The sequence below is a fragment of the Vanessa tameamea genome, chromosome Z (genome assembly GCF_037043105.1).
Source record: "Vanessa tameamea isolate UH-Manoa-2023 chromosome Z, ilVanTame1 primary haplotype, whole genome shotgun sequence".
Classification (NCBI taxonomy): domain Eukaryota; kingdom Metazoa; phylum Arthropoda; class Insecta; order Lepidoptera; family Nymphalidae; genus Vanessa; species Vanessa tameamea.
In genome coordinates, this window is record NC_087341.1 from 12286522 (window position 1) to 12304142 (window position 17621).

Genomic DNA, 17621 nt, shown 5'->3' on the forward strand with positions numbered 1-17621 from the left:
GTTGAAAGATATGTAACGTAACATAATTATTCTATTGAATAATAATTTTAATTTTCTTTCTTAGTTATTTTATGAGATAAATCATAGATGTAAACGTGACAATGATCTAAACTTAAATGTAATGACAGATTGTTTTCAAATATCTATTATAAAGCGGATTTATCCTATCTTTAAATCTGATAAGATTCAAACAAATACTTTTTTTATGATATTTTAATTTTTTTTTTTTTTTAATGAAAACATTGAAAATATCCGATTTTACGTATTATTATTATTATATATCATCAATTTGTTTTCACATTCTAGCATGTCTTACTGATTCGTATTTTGAATATATTAAAATACAAGTTTACCCTCTATGTTTCCGCCGTTGTAAGGGCAAAGTGTACGTGTACAATATATCTACTAAATTATGTGAGTGAGTCACGACAGGTTTTATTCGATGAATGTCCTACGTGCTATATTAAAATCTATTGCATACGATGACTAATTTTATAAGAAAATGTATATATCATTTAAAAAATAAGTATATATTAGTAAAATACAATATCATTGTTGTGTTATTACTATCGTCAAATTTAAATACCTTAAAATATATACTAGGTTTGTCAATTTTCATATAGTACCGATTTTATTTTTATTTGACATTTAATCTTGGTCTGAGTGCGGCGCTACTTGTGTTTAATATACAATTGTGAAGGTAATTGAGAGTCGTATTAAACTGCAGAACATTCAATCAACAAAAAATATAACAATAGTGTATGAGCTAGCTGTTTACTAATTGCGAAAAAACAAGCTATAGAACGCACATATCAATCATAGTCCGTTCAATTATATAATTTTCAATCACAAGACACTCATTTGTGGTATTAAGTGACTCCGGACCAAAGACAATAAGTACCATAAATATTTTTATTAATCGACGCCCCCGTGCAATAAACCACGAACATTTACAAATCTCAATTTGAAATTATTTATCATCAATTACAAATCAAAATTTTACTGAAATAATCATTCCGTGTTTTTTAGTTATATCTTCTCGGGAAATTGATTATGACAACGTTGATTTGTAAAAGTAAAAGTTAATTTTATGAATAATTACTGAATACATGTTACATAAATGTCTTTGTAACATTTTAACAGAAACCGTTTCTTACATTAGTTACTTTTTCAAATAAATTCCGTTTTATACGAGGTCACGTCCAGTTAAACTGTCAAACTACAACCACAATCATATTTATTTGAACGGTCAATAACGAACCTTTTCACTCTATTTGTAACAACAACTGTATTAGGACTTCTATAACTGTTGAAAACATTTTACAAATCATATATTGATATTGTATTATCGTTTGGTTTGAATGTATTTTTTTAAGGATTCTAGTCAATTTAGTACATATGGAGAACAGTTTTTTTTTATGAAAGGCGTAAAGGTAACTAAGTTAAATTTTAACTTTAAAAAGTGACAAAAACACAGTTATACATGTAACAAAATAAGCAATATAAAAAGAAAATTTTCTCAAAAGTAACTCTGAAAGTTAAGATATTTTTTTTTAATTTTCACTAGTTTTGTGCCTGGTCTTTACTTTTCATGATTCTTTTTTTTTTATCTGCCGTAACGTTAAAGAAGTTTAACTTGTTGAAAATAAAAACAACAGGGAAGAGGTGTTTTGAACCACAAAAACCTTCAACTGCCTGTGTATGTGTACTAGAAAATAACTGTAATGGCACTGGGTTCGTCATATTTTGAACAAAGTGGATATCACTGTAAAAGTGGCACTCAATGTGGCTGCCAGTGTTCATCGAAGAGAACACGATAAATCAATCAACATCAGGCGTATAAATCCATCGAAGCAGATCTTAAAACGGTAGGACTGGGTAGTCAAATACTGGGAAATGGAATAACCACTGCTATACCTCATCTCCACGAGGGAATAATATGCAAAAAGCAGGAAGCGTCTTTCGAAGGATTCGCTTCATAGGTATTACTTGCAGATCGTCTACAAGATATCGTAAAAAGACAGAAATCTGTAGTACTTTATAGAAATGCATATCCCGTAAAAACTTATTTTTGGCCCTACTGATATTTACTATTATATTGTTCAATGAATATCAATAAACACGATAAGCTAGCATCACATTATCATCAATATAACAAGGCTGTGTCAGGCACTTTACTTTTTTATATTAAACTATAAATTACTAATTTGCTATACTCATATCATCGAATAAAACCTGCATGTTAACATACTTTTTACAAAGCCTAATTAATATCTATAGAAAGGTTATATGAAGTAATATTAGTTAAGGCAGTAATATAACGGAGCGATCTATTAATAAGTTAAGCTGATTTTATTACATATGTTAATGTATGTATTTTACTATTTATCGATGTATATTATAAAAATAACTCACGATCATTTATAAAACTATAATTCATAAATGTAATATATTCATTTGCTCGTCGCGTTGCGTAAAAAAATTCGGGGCCTAAAGTAAATTCTTACTATTTTTATTTCATATCTGATATTTCGTACTTTAATTTAAGAGCTTTCTATACGTATTTTTGTACTATTTAAGTTTGTTGAACCGCTAGCGTTTTATCTAAGACACGACGTCACGAAACATCGTTGTCGAATCGGAATCGGGTGTATGTCTATTTATTTATAATTACAACTCTATCACAGAGTAATCTATCAATCACGAACTATGAAAACTATATATTGTCAATATTTATGAAATATAGTCATGTAATGTGAAAAATGTAAAAAATTTAATAATTTTAGTTACGTGAGAATTTAATTCAATATTCTTAATACTATCTATCATCTAATACGGTTTTCGGTTACTGATTTATCACGAAGATTATGAATGTTACATATTATAGCAAAATATATATTAATAAACGTCACTATCGTATATCACATTAGGTTATGTTAATCGGAAAGCGTTTATGAATCTTCATCGAATTCTATTTTTCCATAATAACGGAGAAGTTTGATATATAGTTACATACTACTTACCATTTCCATTTTATAACACAACGGCTTCATCACAGAAATTATTTTCGATATTAATGAAAGTCAAGTGCTATTATTAACATTACACGACACGATTTCTGCGATAAAGCAAATTTTTTAAATAATAAAAACAAACAAAACAACTATTATCATAATTTATAAATTAAAATATTTTTTTTATTTTTCTTTGTGCGCGTTTAAATTATATTTGGATTTCTAAACGTGTTTTTCGCTTCGTTCATCTCAACGATTTCTTACAGCGCTTTAACCAATAATAACATATTCATCATAGAATTTAAATTAACTAAGTTTAAATTTTAAAGCAAAAAGCGCACATTTTATTATAGTCTAAAAAAACACACAAAGACACTCGTTATTTGACGCACAGAAATGATAATATCCAAGTTATTTATTTATCATGACCACCCCCCCCCCCCCAAACAATCACAATTCACAGCAAACATGTGTTTATGTAAAACTAAAAGTGTTAAAATTAATTAAAAATTATCATTAATAACATTCGTGCGCTTTTCGGCGTGTACTTTAAATAACTATAATTTGATTTGACCTGATCCAAATTAATTTGAGCATATCAGCATTTCTATGATATTTTGAATATTATTTCGTTTGTGTGCTGTGCAATGATATACAAGAAAAAGCGCACCAATATGAATATAGAATATAAGAACGGTGCAACACGATACATAACATAAACGAAAGAAGCGTTAAAAAGATATTAATTTAAATTAGGAACACACACACATATATATCACTTTGAGGAACAGTACACTAGACACAATAGCTAAGTAATTCTTATGACGTCTATAGACGTATACTGTCCCAGATAGTGTGAACCAAATTACTTTACTTGTAAATGAAACATTAATTTAACACTCCAATGACTGCACGTGATCTAACTGTTGCACATATGTTATCAAATTATATTTAAGAAAAGTTAACTATTTAGCATGGATAGAGTTAAAGATTTCACAACCTAAACTTTTCAGCGGGGATGAAGCGTGTTGTACCCAAGAGTTTTATAATTAAAAAATTGTGACACTAAATTGAATGTTTCCGGTAGAGCTGTTAGATGACTTACAAATTATTTGTGGTATATTGTTACGAGTTACGTGGACGGCATTTTGGCACAGAAGTCATTATTAATAAATGTATTCCATACCAAAGGTCGTGCGTTCGATTTGCCGCTAACAGCAAACAGTCGTAAGTATTTACAACGTCCCGCGTGAAAAGATAATGCGTAGGAAACCGATAACCTAGGAGCTTGAAAGAGTTCATGTTTATAATGGGAGAATTATGTTTTTACCGAATTATTTGAATTTTGTATATAATTTTTCCTTCGCGGTTAGAAGTAAGATTACATACAAATACCCGCTATACCCAGACGGGGTCGGCGCGGGTTGTGTATTGCCACTGTTAAGGACGGTGAAGTAAGGGGGTGTCCTCGCCGGACTCCCATCGGCTGGAGCGCGGTCGCTCGCTACAGTTGTTTGTGCAGCACGCCGAAACGTTCGGTCGGGCCTGAAATAATAAAAATTATTACATATTACCATTACTTGGCGGCAGGATTTTGAACTGGGTAGGTACTTGTCACTCATCGCATATTCTTTCGCTAAATAATAATACTAGTGTTAAGCCAGTACTAGCACAGGGGGTATAACATTTGTTTCCAAGGATAGTGGCAGATTGGTGACGTAAGGAATAGTTAATACTTATTACAGCGTCAATGTCTATGGGTGGTGGTAACTACTTACCAGCAGATAGTCCATTCCATGTCCGCCTACCTATATCATAAAAGAGTATATCCCTCGACCACCGTCGAGGGATATACTCTTTTATGTGTGTGTTATACGAGTGTCCGGTATAGTAGAGCCTATCCATCCCATTTTATGTTGTGTTCAGCACATCTATCAATGCTTATATTCCGAGGACTCACGAGGAGAGCTGGCGTCAAACAAGTAGCCGTAAAAATCAACCAGTTTTGTTCATTCTTATTGCAGTGTTATAAATCATACTGCGCTGAATCCAAATGATACAAGAACAAACGAATAAATCAAGCACTAAGAATTTTTTTTTTTTTTATTCTTAATAATAAGATAAAAATTTACATAAAATATGAATCAGCAGTCCTGATTGGTCATGACTCAATCTAACTCATAAATTTAAATCAACTGTATTAAATAGTCAGATAAATAAATAGCCGAGATGGCCCAGTGGTTAGAACGCATGCATCTTAACCGATAATAGCTGGTTCAAGCCCAGACAAGCACCAATGAATTGTCATGAGCTTAATATGTGTTTATAATTCATCTCGTGCCCGACGGTGAAGCAAAACATCGTGAACCTGCATGTGTCTAATTTCAACGAATTTCTGCCACATGAGTATCCAGTAATCCGCATTGGAGCAGCGTGGTGGAATATGCTCCTTCTACTCAAAGGGAGACGAGGCCATAGCCCAGCAGTGGGAAATTAACAGACTGTTAATGTGTATGTGTGAGGGTGAAATTGTTTTTATAAGTACAAAAAATTACACCATAGATAGTCAAGCCCTCGATTGTGTATTTAAATTCAACATTTTAATCACTGGTCTGATCTTGTAAGTATTTCAGTAATGACGTGTATCATATTTCATAGTTAGCATACCTGAGCAAGTTGCAGATCGTAAAGATGGAGGGTGCTGACTGACATGTCTCGGACTTCGTCCGGTAGTTCTGGCACTGCGCCTAACTCGAACACACTAGCTCCCAGAACGCTGCTCGCTCCCGCCAGCCCCGCTGAGCTTCGAGATAACCCACCCTCTTCCTCGTCACTTGTCTCGTCCATATCCTATAAGGTCAAATACTTATATATATATTTCCATATAAATGGAAAGGTAAGCAAATTAATAACAACGATATGATTAAAATTAAATTTTTATTAATCCTTTCACAATAATAGGGTTTTTTCACACATCCTTAAATTTTAAATAACCAAACGATATCAAAAAGCCAATAATACAAAACTGGACAAAACAACAAGGTAGAATTAATTTAAACTATAGCTTTGTACTTATCCTAAAAAAAAAATGATGGAAAACAAAACTGTTCAACTTTAGTCCCTTTTTCTTTACTTTCAACAATATTTAAATTCAAAATAATATTAATTAACCAATAAACAGAAAACAACTTACAGGTAGTCTATAATTTTGCTTTGGTTGATAGGAAAGTAGAGCAGGGAGAGGTGTGTTGGTACCAAATATGCTCTGCTGTATAAAGGAGCCCAACATTGTTTTATTCTGAAAATATGTCAATGTTGTTTACACCTTTAAAGACGTATCACTTTGTATGCTACTCAACAGATATTAATTTTAAGTGCTTAGTGATAAGTTGATGGTGTAACTTTTCCAATAAATAAATAAATAAATGAATAAATAAATAAAATAAATAAATAAATAAATAAATAATAAACGTACTATTAAACCTAGACTAGGGTATTCACTTAACATTAACACTAACATTTATAATAACATAAATTTTTGTAAGACAGCAGAAACCTTTTGAACAAAGACCGAAATCGACCAGAATTTTTTGAAGAATGTGTTTAAAAATTATACCACATATTATTAATTATGTACTAAAAAATGAAGAATGGCAAATAAAAAGTTACAGATAGCATTGTTTGATGAAAAGACGTATGAACTGTAAATTGGCTTAGTGTGCGGTGACTTGTGTTATGATGTTTTCTAAGATTTGCGCATCTATATTAATAATTTCGTGCAAGTTTACGATAGATACGATCGATCCACAATTATAAATCATTACATAAACATAACATAATTAGCCTGTAATTTCCCACTGCTGGGCTAAGGACTCCTCTCCCGTTGAGGAGAAGGTAATTAATAAATAATGATTTTTTAGTCTACAACATACGTTTATCCGCAAAATTCGCAAAATCGAGATATTTCGATATTAAATCCATTCAATTCAATGGCAATGACAGTTCAAGAGGCACGGGAGCATTCAGAAAGTGTGTTCCAAAAAATATTTTCTTGTAGGGATACGGTAGTTAGTATATTCATATTTGTTTAGTTTTATTTATTTTACTCGAGCGACGCCGGGTTTTCATCTAATTAAAAATAAAATATGGAACTTAGCACATCGCGTTCATTAAAAGATGGAAATCTTGTTTTAAAAAAGTAAAAACAATGTATGAATACTAAACGAAATTTCGCAGGTCGATGGTTGTGGTTAGGTTTTTACAATATATATAAGGTGCATTCGATCGAATCAGTGATTAAATTGATTATAATGTGACTTACAAGTCCATTAAGGTTGGGTTTAGCTTGGTGTATGCTCTGCCGCAGGGAGCGTAGAAACTGCCTCTGAGCCAGCTCGGTAGGCTGCCAGCCGGGATGGCGACACGAAAAGGCGATCAGGGAGAGCTCAGTCTTACCGACTTCTCCTTGGTTGTATTGAGTGTTACATGCTATAAAATAAAAAAATAAACTTAAATATTATTTTTATATTTTTAAGCAAATCACTTATGTACTGATTCGATTATCATTTTTTTTACTTTATAGGAGAATTACAATCAAATATTACATGTTTAATTCTCAAACTAGTTACACTGAAGTGCATGCTTAATTTATATTTATATTGAATCTTTTTGGTGTGCCAAATTGTATATGCGCGATTAAATTCTACCGCCTAAAAATCCGCAAGCGTTGTTCTTAATGGGATAGGAGACTCGAACCCCGTTTTTGACACTGTGTACCATACATTAGGCAATTGAACTTTCGTGTTATTGAAACAATAGACTTGAAATGATCGTTGGCACGAAACATTTTCGTGTCATAATGAGAATAATCATTAACAATAGAATAATAAATTATTACTTTTATTCCCATTTCTGCCATGTATCTGCCAATCCGGGTGACCATGACGTCTTATATCCAACTGAAAATAGAATGAAGTGTTAATTCGCAGTCCAAATGCATACTTTATGTAAATATTTACACACTTGCACTCTTATAAGAGATCAGGCGTGCACCGATAAAAGTTATTCGGTTTATCCGTCTAAAAAATATCAATTTTTTAGATGGATAAACCGAACAGCAATCAATAATATTGTTGTGTTCCGGTTTTAAAGGTTAAGCAACTATAGGCACAAGGATAATAACATCTTAGGTCCTAAGGTTGTTGGCGAATGACGATGTAAGTGATGGTTAATATTTCGTAGCGTCTACGGGCGGTGGTCGCCAATTACCATCAATGTGGCTTAGCAAATTGGCCGATCAGCCTAAGTATTTTATTTAAAAAAGTACACATAAGTTTTGTTAGATGTGGACATGTGGTTTTTTTTTTATTCTATAAAATATAAAGATAAATACCTGAGCAAAGGAACAGACATCACCTATACCAAGCACGCTCACAGTGAAGTTTCTGTAGAAGTCGACGATGTCTAACGCACGCGTTCGCAGTGAAAGGAGCACCAGCGGACATAACAGTGGACTTAGCAACTCGAACACTATGTAAACCTGCGAACAAATTAAATGAAAAACTGAATAATTGATTAATATAGAATAAAATAGTCATTCGATATATTTTTTGCGTTCGACTCATTTGGGTGATTCAATAAACATTCTTATGTGGCCTAGTATATTTGCATATGAGTTTGCTAGCCTATTACAATAAATACCACATTTCCAACATGATATCGAATGAATCAAATTTTCCAGCGAATCTTAAATTAGTCGAATTGGATCGCATCACTTTAACAGGAACTACGTATGTACAATTCGAGTATTGGATCGATTCGATACTATCAGTGTGCTTTCATATGAGTGACTGACTTTCTTGGTGAGAAGATGTATTCGTATGCATGAGACGAATGAGAGTAAAGACAGCAAAAAGAATACAAAATTTTCTTAATTTTTTTTTTCTAATTTATTACAATTAGATCCCACTATTATTCGCTTGTATTATTATTTTTTGTTATTATATATTTTATTATTGTTTTTTTCTTAATCGTATATACAGTTTAAACAATTTTATTATTAGTGTTTAACGTTGCCTTCCTTTTAAAAAAATAAAAAAAAAGTTCACGCTCAAGTGGTCTTTGACCGGCTCGACTGCACTTACAAGTATTGAAAAAAGTTGTATATTACGATTCCATTATAATATTTAAGAATACGCTACCGCTCTGAACTGAAACAGGTGTTGGAAATGTGCCGCCACGTCCTTGGTGTGCGCGCGACCCCTCCAGGCGGTGGGCAAATAGTGCACGTGTCCCAGCACTTGCACCAGCAGCTCCTCCCCTCGCGCAGGACCCGTGCAAGCTCCACCGAGCCGTTCCTCTTCACCAATTAGGGCCCTACAATTTAATATTCCACACTGTAAACACGTCATTTCAAATACATATTCCATGAATCTAGTCGTTCATAAAATACAATACAGTAATTATACTAATGTAGAAATTTTTAATTTATATCGTGTAATATCGAAAACGATTCAATACATTTTCCAAAAAGTAAATTTTTTTTTTATTTGTCTTATATATAATTTAAATACTTTTTATAACAAAGAAAATTAAAATCTGTTGCATATATTTGTAATTTGTTTGAATCTATAAAATACATATAATTATGAAAATACACTTCACATTATCGAGATTTTGTTGTACTCTCTGACACTCTGTAGATCTGTATTTAGCTAACTACATAACGTCGGTCGTGCGATTAGATTCGTAATAATAATTCGTAGTACCTGTCTATATAATATCAATCGAAATGACTTTTAGTTTATTAACAACAAGCAAAACCGTCGGCAGAAATTATCTGCCATATATTTTTTACTAAAACTTACACTAGAACGTGCTGCATCTACTATTATAAGTATTATGTATATTGGTTTCGTGGTTTTTTCAGTTAAGGAAATAAAAATCTCCTCATTTATTAATACAGATTATACCAAGATCTTTTACAGTACTCAAACGTGGAATAATACTTGACTAACATATTTCTTGACACGGTTAAATTTTAAAATGCTTGAAAATATTGTAGGTACACTGCGTCCCTTTATACTTAACCGAACCTAAAATTAAGGTACAAAGACACACTGTACGTGTGCCTCTTAGAAATATCTTAAGTAAGACTAATCGCTATAAATAAATAGGTCAAGTATCAGAGTTATTAAAGTTGTTGCTCATGTATTATTAACATAGTCCTATGACATCATTACAAACAGCTCTGTAAATTATGTTATACTTATATAAAAAGTAACGGTTGCTTCTGTTGTTAAGAATTCGTAAAAGACGTGATTAAGTAAGGTAATAAATTTTACCTAGCACCAGCGAGAATACAGCCAAGTATGGTGATGATAGTCAGCACGTGTTCCACAGTGAGCACGTCCTCGTCGTATACTGACAGCACTACGAGCACGCCCAGCACACTCGCAGATACAAAGACGATATTCCTGTAATTGACAGTTAAAATTTTATTCATTAAAATATATCATACTCAACATTGTACGAGCAATTCGGCCACTTGGTGGTAAGTGGTCACCACTCTCTATAGAAATTGGCGCTGTGAAATATTTTAAACATTCTTTGGATCGCCAATGCGTCACCGACCTTGGGAACTATGATCTTATGTTCCTTGTGCCCGTAGTTACACTGGCTAACTCACTGTTCAAGCCGAAACACAACAATGTTACTCCTGTGTAGTGATTTACACCATGGGTGGGTGGGTATCTACCTAAAAAGGTCAGGCACAAAACCCTACCTAATAAAGTAAAATAGTTAAGTAAAGTTGATTCACAAAAACCATTAAAAAAATATAATGAAACTGCGCACTTAGTGTGTTATTTGTGTTAAAAAGACTAATTTTATCATTATATATTTACAATGTTGAATATCGGAAATCATAATTGGGCTTTTTGTTACTTTGTTATAATTTAAACTATTTTTAGGTGTCCTTTAGAAATTTAAAATAATTTAACTACATCTTTGGCAACTTTCCAGACCTTAAAATAACAGAACGTGAAACATAATAATGATCTGTTACGTTTTAGCTAAATCATACATAATAAGTAACCGAGTGACGTCATAACGTAAACATCTTTAATATTATTAACCTATACGAATACGTTAGTATATAGCATGAGTTTTTAAATTATATCAATGGTGTGTTAGAATACGTGAATATTAATTAAATATTGTACATTCAGGTTCAAACTCTGTTAAGGCACTACTTAATTTACATGTGCCTAATTTGTATTATAAATCAACGGCTCGCATTGGAGCAGCATAGTAGATTAAGCTCCAAACATTCGTTAAATGAGATGAGATAACAGCCCAGTAGTGGGACATTTACCAAAATCCATATCACAACTTTTAACATATTGACAGTTATCCATCTTCATCTATGAGAAATCTTGAATGTATCGGATAAAACTCTGCCGCAGATATTTTTAACAATCAGATATTCTAGATATAAATATATAATGTATAAAAAGTTCCAAATTTCCTTAAAAAACATTCTATCTTTTGAGGAGACAGTCGGTGACTTTACTTCAAATATGTTACACGGTACACTTACTTAGCTAGGACCGTTGTGATTGGCGAGTTGAAGCTGGCGAGATACTTAGTGGCAGGCTTATGGGCGCGATTGAGTCTGTCCCGTAATTCGTGTTCGAGTTCATTGAAATGTCGAAGGGTGACTTTAGCGTACAATGACCACGTGCGCAAGCCAAGAGACCCTGGCGACCTCTTTATTAACTGTTGAAAAAAAAAAGAATTACAACTAGATTGATTAATTAAACCAAATAATAATAGATTTAAATAAAACAATAAATACATACATACGAAATAATCATTAAATCATTACATGTAATATATACACATGAACGACTTTAGGAGAATAAAGATAACAGTTTATCTATGACGCCAATACAATAATATTATAAGCGGAATAACTTTATAAATAATTGAATAACATTAAGAAATAACAATTGAATTGCTTTTAAGCGGTGCATCATTTCTTATAATTTATAAAATTATATTCGATTATTCTGTAACACAAACTTAATCACTAACTACTACTACTACTATTTTTTTTTTATATAGTATGGTGGACGAGCATGTGGGCTACCTGGTGGTAAGTGGTCACCACCGCCCATTGTCTCTGGTCCTGTAGGAAATAAACTATTCTTTACATCGCCAATGCACCTCCAAATTTGGGAACTAAGATATTATGTCCCTTGTGCATGTAGTTACATTGGCTCACTCACCCTCCAAACCGGACCACAACAATATTGAGTATCTGATGGGTACCCAACGATCGGATATTCTACCCACCTAGACGGGCTTACACAACGGCCTACCACAAAGTAAACTAAACTAAACTAAATTAATACTACTAACTAAATATTATATATTTTTATGAAAAATTGCATATATTTTACAGTGCTTACCTCCGCGTAATTAAAGAAGAAATACAGAATCTGCCAAGCTTGTATTAAGGGTGACAAGATAAGATTTACTAATGCGAGAAGTAATATCTGTCTTTGTAGCTGTCTTGCTAGAATCATTCGCTTCGAATTATCCTTATAAGCAGAACGTAGCTGCCAACAGTTCTCCCATGGACTCCAAGGACTATCTGTTCATGATAATACGAAATTTTATTAATATAAATAACATATTAAGCAATTACATCATATATAATTGTATTTAAAATCATTTACGACTTTAAAATATTTAAAAGAGTTTAAAATAAATTGAGTAATTCAACAACAATACATAATACTAATGTATGATTATTGTTATGTTTGTGTGCAGACTAACATTATATTAACTGTATGTATAATCTATATAAAAATATGATTGGAAACCTCCATTTAATTAGCTCAAATAAAAATGTTATTGTTTGAAGTACAAAATATACACCAAATTCACTATTAATGTACAACAATTTGTATAACTTTATAATTTGTACAGCATAATCAAGCTTTTTGACGTTACTTTCATATATATTTGTTAGTAAAACTTTAATATGATTATATTCAATACATCAATCACAATATGTAATTGTGTATATATGTAGATTGAGGATATTTTATATGAATCTATTGCCTTCATGTGTTTCAAAATTTAATAACTATTTATAATAACATATTTGACAAACATAAACAATTATGTGTAACAAAATGGAATTTAAATATTAGAAGTGTTTTCAAGATTATATATTTATCACTTCACTGTATGACGGTGTACTTCGTAAACATGAGTCACGTGTTTTTTTTTTTTTTAATTGTTTCGTATTGAAAGGGAATGGACTATAATACACAAATATTATAAAAAAGAGGAAGTGCTAAATTAATTTAAGCTGTTGCACAAACACAACAATGCAAGTATGCAATTAATTATAAAAATTTTATATTTTTATGACAATATCAGACTAGTATATATATACTGATTACATAGTGAGGTTACTCAATTGAATAATTTAGGTAAAATGAGGTAAAACGAAGTTAAATTATTTTGTCTGTAATGTTTATTGTGATATGTTATTAATTGTGCCTTTCGTTGGCCCTACGGCCATTTACAGATGGGGTAGGTCTGCCCTAGAATCACTACCCGTCAAGATGTATTGAAAATTATATAATATATTCATTGAGGAATGATTTTTATGTTTATTAAATTGGATCTAGGCTGACACGTATTTCGAGTTAAAATCAAAGTTTGTATCAAATATTATTAGTTATAATAATTTTTCTTTCGATTGTAAGTTCTCGCACTTTAAATATAAAAAAAAAACATAAACAAGAGTACTACTTGGTACGTACAAGGTTAGGTAAGAGACAGAAATACTGAATATGATGAGAATGCAGGTAAATTGAATTTTCAGTTTTCCAATAATTACTATTAAAATCAACGTAAGTGTCAATAAATTATTGTTTTTTTTTCTGGAAACTAAATTAACACAATTACCCTTTCAAAGATCAAAATAATTATATAAAAAAATTATAACATATAAATAAAAAATTATACTTACAAAATAAAAGAAACTCCAAATTCCATTTTAAGCCTCTGCTTAAATAATGAAAATCTCCAATGCAAGGAACACGTATTTGCAGGGGAAGTAAATTCTTGTTAACCATCGCCACCATGTAATTGTTAAACCTATAACATTTTCAGATTAAAGAAAATAAAAATTGTCATATATTGGCCGACTTACGCAAGGCATGAGCCAATAATATAATTATTATAAAAACGCTTAGCATCTCACTACAACTACAAGTATGAGGAAATTCGAAATTTGTGCAAGTAAAAATTCAAAAAGATTTTATTACACTTTTTGAACGAAGTTATTTTACGCGACTTACAGTAAATTAAACTGAAAGAAATCGTTACGTAAGGAAGAAAAGTTATATGGCGCCTCCACGTGACTTTTTCTTCTCTTTGTCTTTTTTTCTATTATATACGTTTTTATATAAACTTATTTTTGCACGGGATTTTAATAACAAGCTCTTTTTATGTTATTATTTTCAAACATTGTTAATATATTTCATTAAGTATATTATAATATACAGCAAAAGCAACTTCGTTCGCACGACACCTCCCTTTTTTATTTATTATTATACATTTAAGCATAATGCCCTGTCACTGGCTAGAGTACTATCCACCCATTTATAATTCTGTCGCCAATATTTTGTATTGCTGAGTTCATGCTCGACTGAGTCAGCCAGTGTAATCACATGAGTGGTCTATACTTCTTGCAGACTCAGCGTGTATGGGCAAAGGTGACCACTTACCACAGAAACCAATTGATGATCTCCTAAAATAATTAAAAAATAGATTTACTAAAATATGAATATTATAACAAACACATTGTAATAACGTTCATATGTACAATTGCATGGCTTTTGCAGCATTAATGTAATATATATTTTTATGTATTTGTTGCTCATTATAAAGTCATTAATTACATCCTATGTAATTTCACACGTGCATAGCATGGGCATAATGACTACATACAAAATATTATTAATATAAGGCATACATTCACTTAGCTATTTATAATATATTTAATTAATTATTCTTTCAATAAAACAAAACAAAAGCATAATGAACATGAATTAATAAAAACATGTATGCATTCGCTTGGCTTTATGTACAATGATGCACTATCTAATTCAATACGGATCATGCAAATTACTCAACATGCATTATAGGACCACAATTATATATACAGATAAGCTTTACATTTATGTATAGTATTGAAGTGATTATTTTCATTATTTATTTATGTTATATAAATAATTATCATTATCTTAATTATAACACCAATACTCAATTTTGTTAATTTATTAGAATTATTTGTTGTGTTGAAATTTATGTTCAATCTCAATGACAACTAAAATATTCCTTTTTATTATGAGACCTGTCTAAGTTCCCCAGCTTTAGTTTAGCGGTTCGAATAACATTTGTAGACTATATGCTTCTTTGTAATGCCTACTTGTTGCTGCAGATACAAATAGCCAACCAAGATTTTGTTCTTAAAAACTATTTTTGCATAGCCATTAATTATATCTAGTCAACCAATTTAGATTGTATGTATTATCTAGACAAATGATGTATAAGAGAAAATCTAAATATATATTAACTCATCTCGAGGCAACCACTAAACTAATCACAATGATCACTATATATTTTTACTTTGAAGTATCAATATACAAATTTAGAGTAAGAATTAAAATAGCTGCCAGCCCTGAAAGGCATGGATTTTGTATGTAAAAAGGAAAGTAAAAAATTAATGAAATGGTGCATATGCATTCGAAAGAATATAATGAAAAATCCAATTCATATGAATAACATAAAATTTTATAACTTTTAAAATGTAGATACTCATTGATATTAGTAATAGCAATAAAATTCACTTCAGCTTAATATTTAAACAAATTAATATAGCACACTGATGTCTCGCAAAAATTTGCAAATAATAAGATATGCCTTAAATTTACTACATCACAACAATGTATGTAAATATTTAACTCATATAATTCAACAAAAATTGGTAGAACTAATTTAGACTATTGCTACAGAAAGTATTAGATACCTGAGTATTCTATGGTAAATATCTAGTTCATTTATCTCTTGTTTGTGGACACACATGTGATGTTCCGGTTGTGCTTCTCTTACTCTCTCCTGTATGGTAGACCAGTTCACCCAAGCTAAATCACTCTGAAGTAAATTCAAGTAACTAATATTAATATTGGAAAATGTTTTAATTTATAATGGTTTCAATAGTCCAACTTTTACTTACCTCTTTAATCTTTAAAGCATTGTTATAAAATAATTTTGTGTCATAAGCATAGTACAAATGATATATTGATATAACTAATCTCATTAGCCAAATAAATGAACACAACACAATGAGACACCACCTGAAAACAGAACATAATTGAACTGAATATTTTAATTAGAGATTAAATTCCATCATTTTTAAACAGTATTAAAGAAACAAAACAACAACAAAATCAACAAAAAATTTACAAATTACCATGTCCAAGATATGTTATTAACACATACTGAAGAAGAGTAAATCACATCACTTAAGCTAAGTTTCTCACTTCTGTTTGCATTAGGATCATTTCTAAATAATCTTGGATAGTCTATACAATGCACCAAAAATGTGGAGAACCAAACAATAAATATAAACTGTAATAGATAAAATAAATCTGACATCATCATTGGATAAAAGCCTCCTCTAACATAATATCTATACATTCTTGTAAAAAATGAATCAAGATCTTCTATATGAGTCCATCCCACTGAAAACATAGAAAATTGCTTTAGTAAATAAATATAATTTAAAAATGTAATGTGTCAAACACATGGTTAATTCAGAAGTTATTTTCGAAACTTGACATCTGATGATTTAGCATTTTCGCTGTAATTGTAATTTAAATTTGTAAAGATTAAAGACAAAGCAAATTAACGATAAAATCGTAATATTTAGATGTTCGTTTAGTATTATACAATACACTTGAACAAAGCAATTTTTTTGTTTTTTTGCAGTATCGAAGAAACTTATTTACCTTTAGTTTGAGGTACTTTGTGAATGATAACGTTTGTAGCATCGTCGTGTTCCTGATCCAGGGTGATCATTGTTGGAGTAACTTCTGCAGATCTTCCCAGTGGCGGAGTTAATTCGTTGTCTAGAGCGCTATACGTAATATCACGTCTAAAGTGTGCCATTTTCAAGATATTTTTAAAACTAAACGCTTTTTCTACGTCTTATTAATCGATAGATGATACTTAATGTCTACACATTCTTGACTTTGGCCCAGAAACGTAAAAAAACTTTCTTATGAAATGACTTTGTAGATTTATACAAAGGATTTTTGTTATATTACATCTTAAAATTATCAAAACCAATAGTTACGCATAAAGCTAGACACTTTGTGTTTTTTAAAACAAAAATTAGTTCAAGGATACAAACAATTTTGAAAGAAAAAAAAAAAACTATATAGTGTCTGTATTGATGAATACGCTTTACAAACCAAATGTCGAAAATAAACGAGTAATACTGACAGCAGATTTGTG

At 30.9% G+C, this 17621-nt stretch overlaps 1 protein-coding gene across 1 annotated transcript; it reads right to left on the bottom strand.

The window, feature by feature from the left end:
- Positions 1–1445: 1445 nt before the first annotated feature.
- LOC113401555 (autophagy-related protein 9A) lies at positions 1446–17618 on the bottom strand. Its single transcript, XM_026641511.2, has 15 exons — positions 17114–17618; positions 16576–16846; positions 16339–16459; positions 16132–16256; positions 14068–14195; positions 12488–12672; positions 11614–11792; positions 10358–10489; positions 9215–9389; positions 8407–8553; positions 7912–7972; positions 7336–7502; positions 6208–6312; positions 5682–5864; positions 1446–4559 (listed from the first exon to the last, which is right to left on the bottom strand). Exons 1-15 carry the CDS (start codon positions 17271–17273, stop codon positions 4455–4457), a joined length of 2244 nt encoding a protein of 747 aa, XP_026497296.1. The 5' UTR covers positions 17274–17618; the 3' UTR covers positions 1446–4454.
- Between the last annotated feature and the right edge of the window lie 3 nt (positions 17619–17621).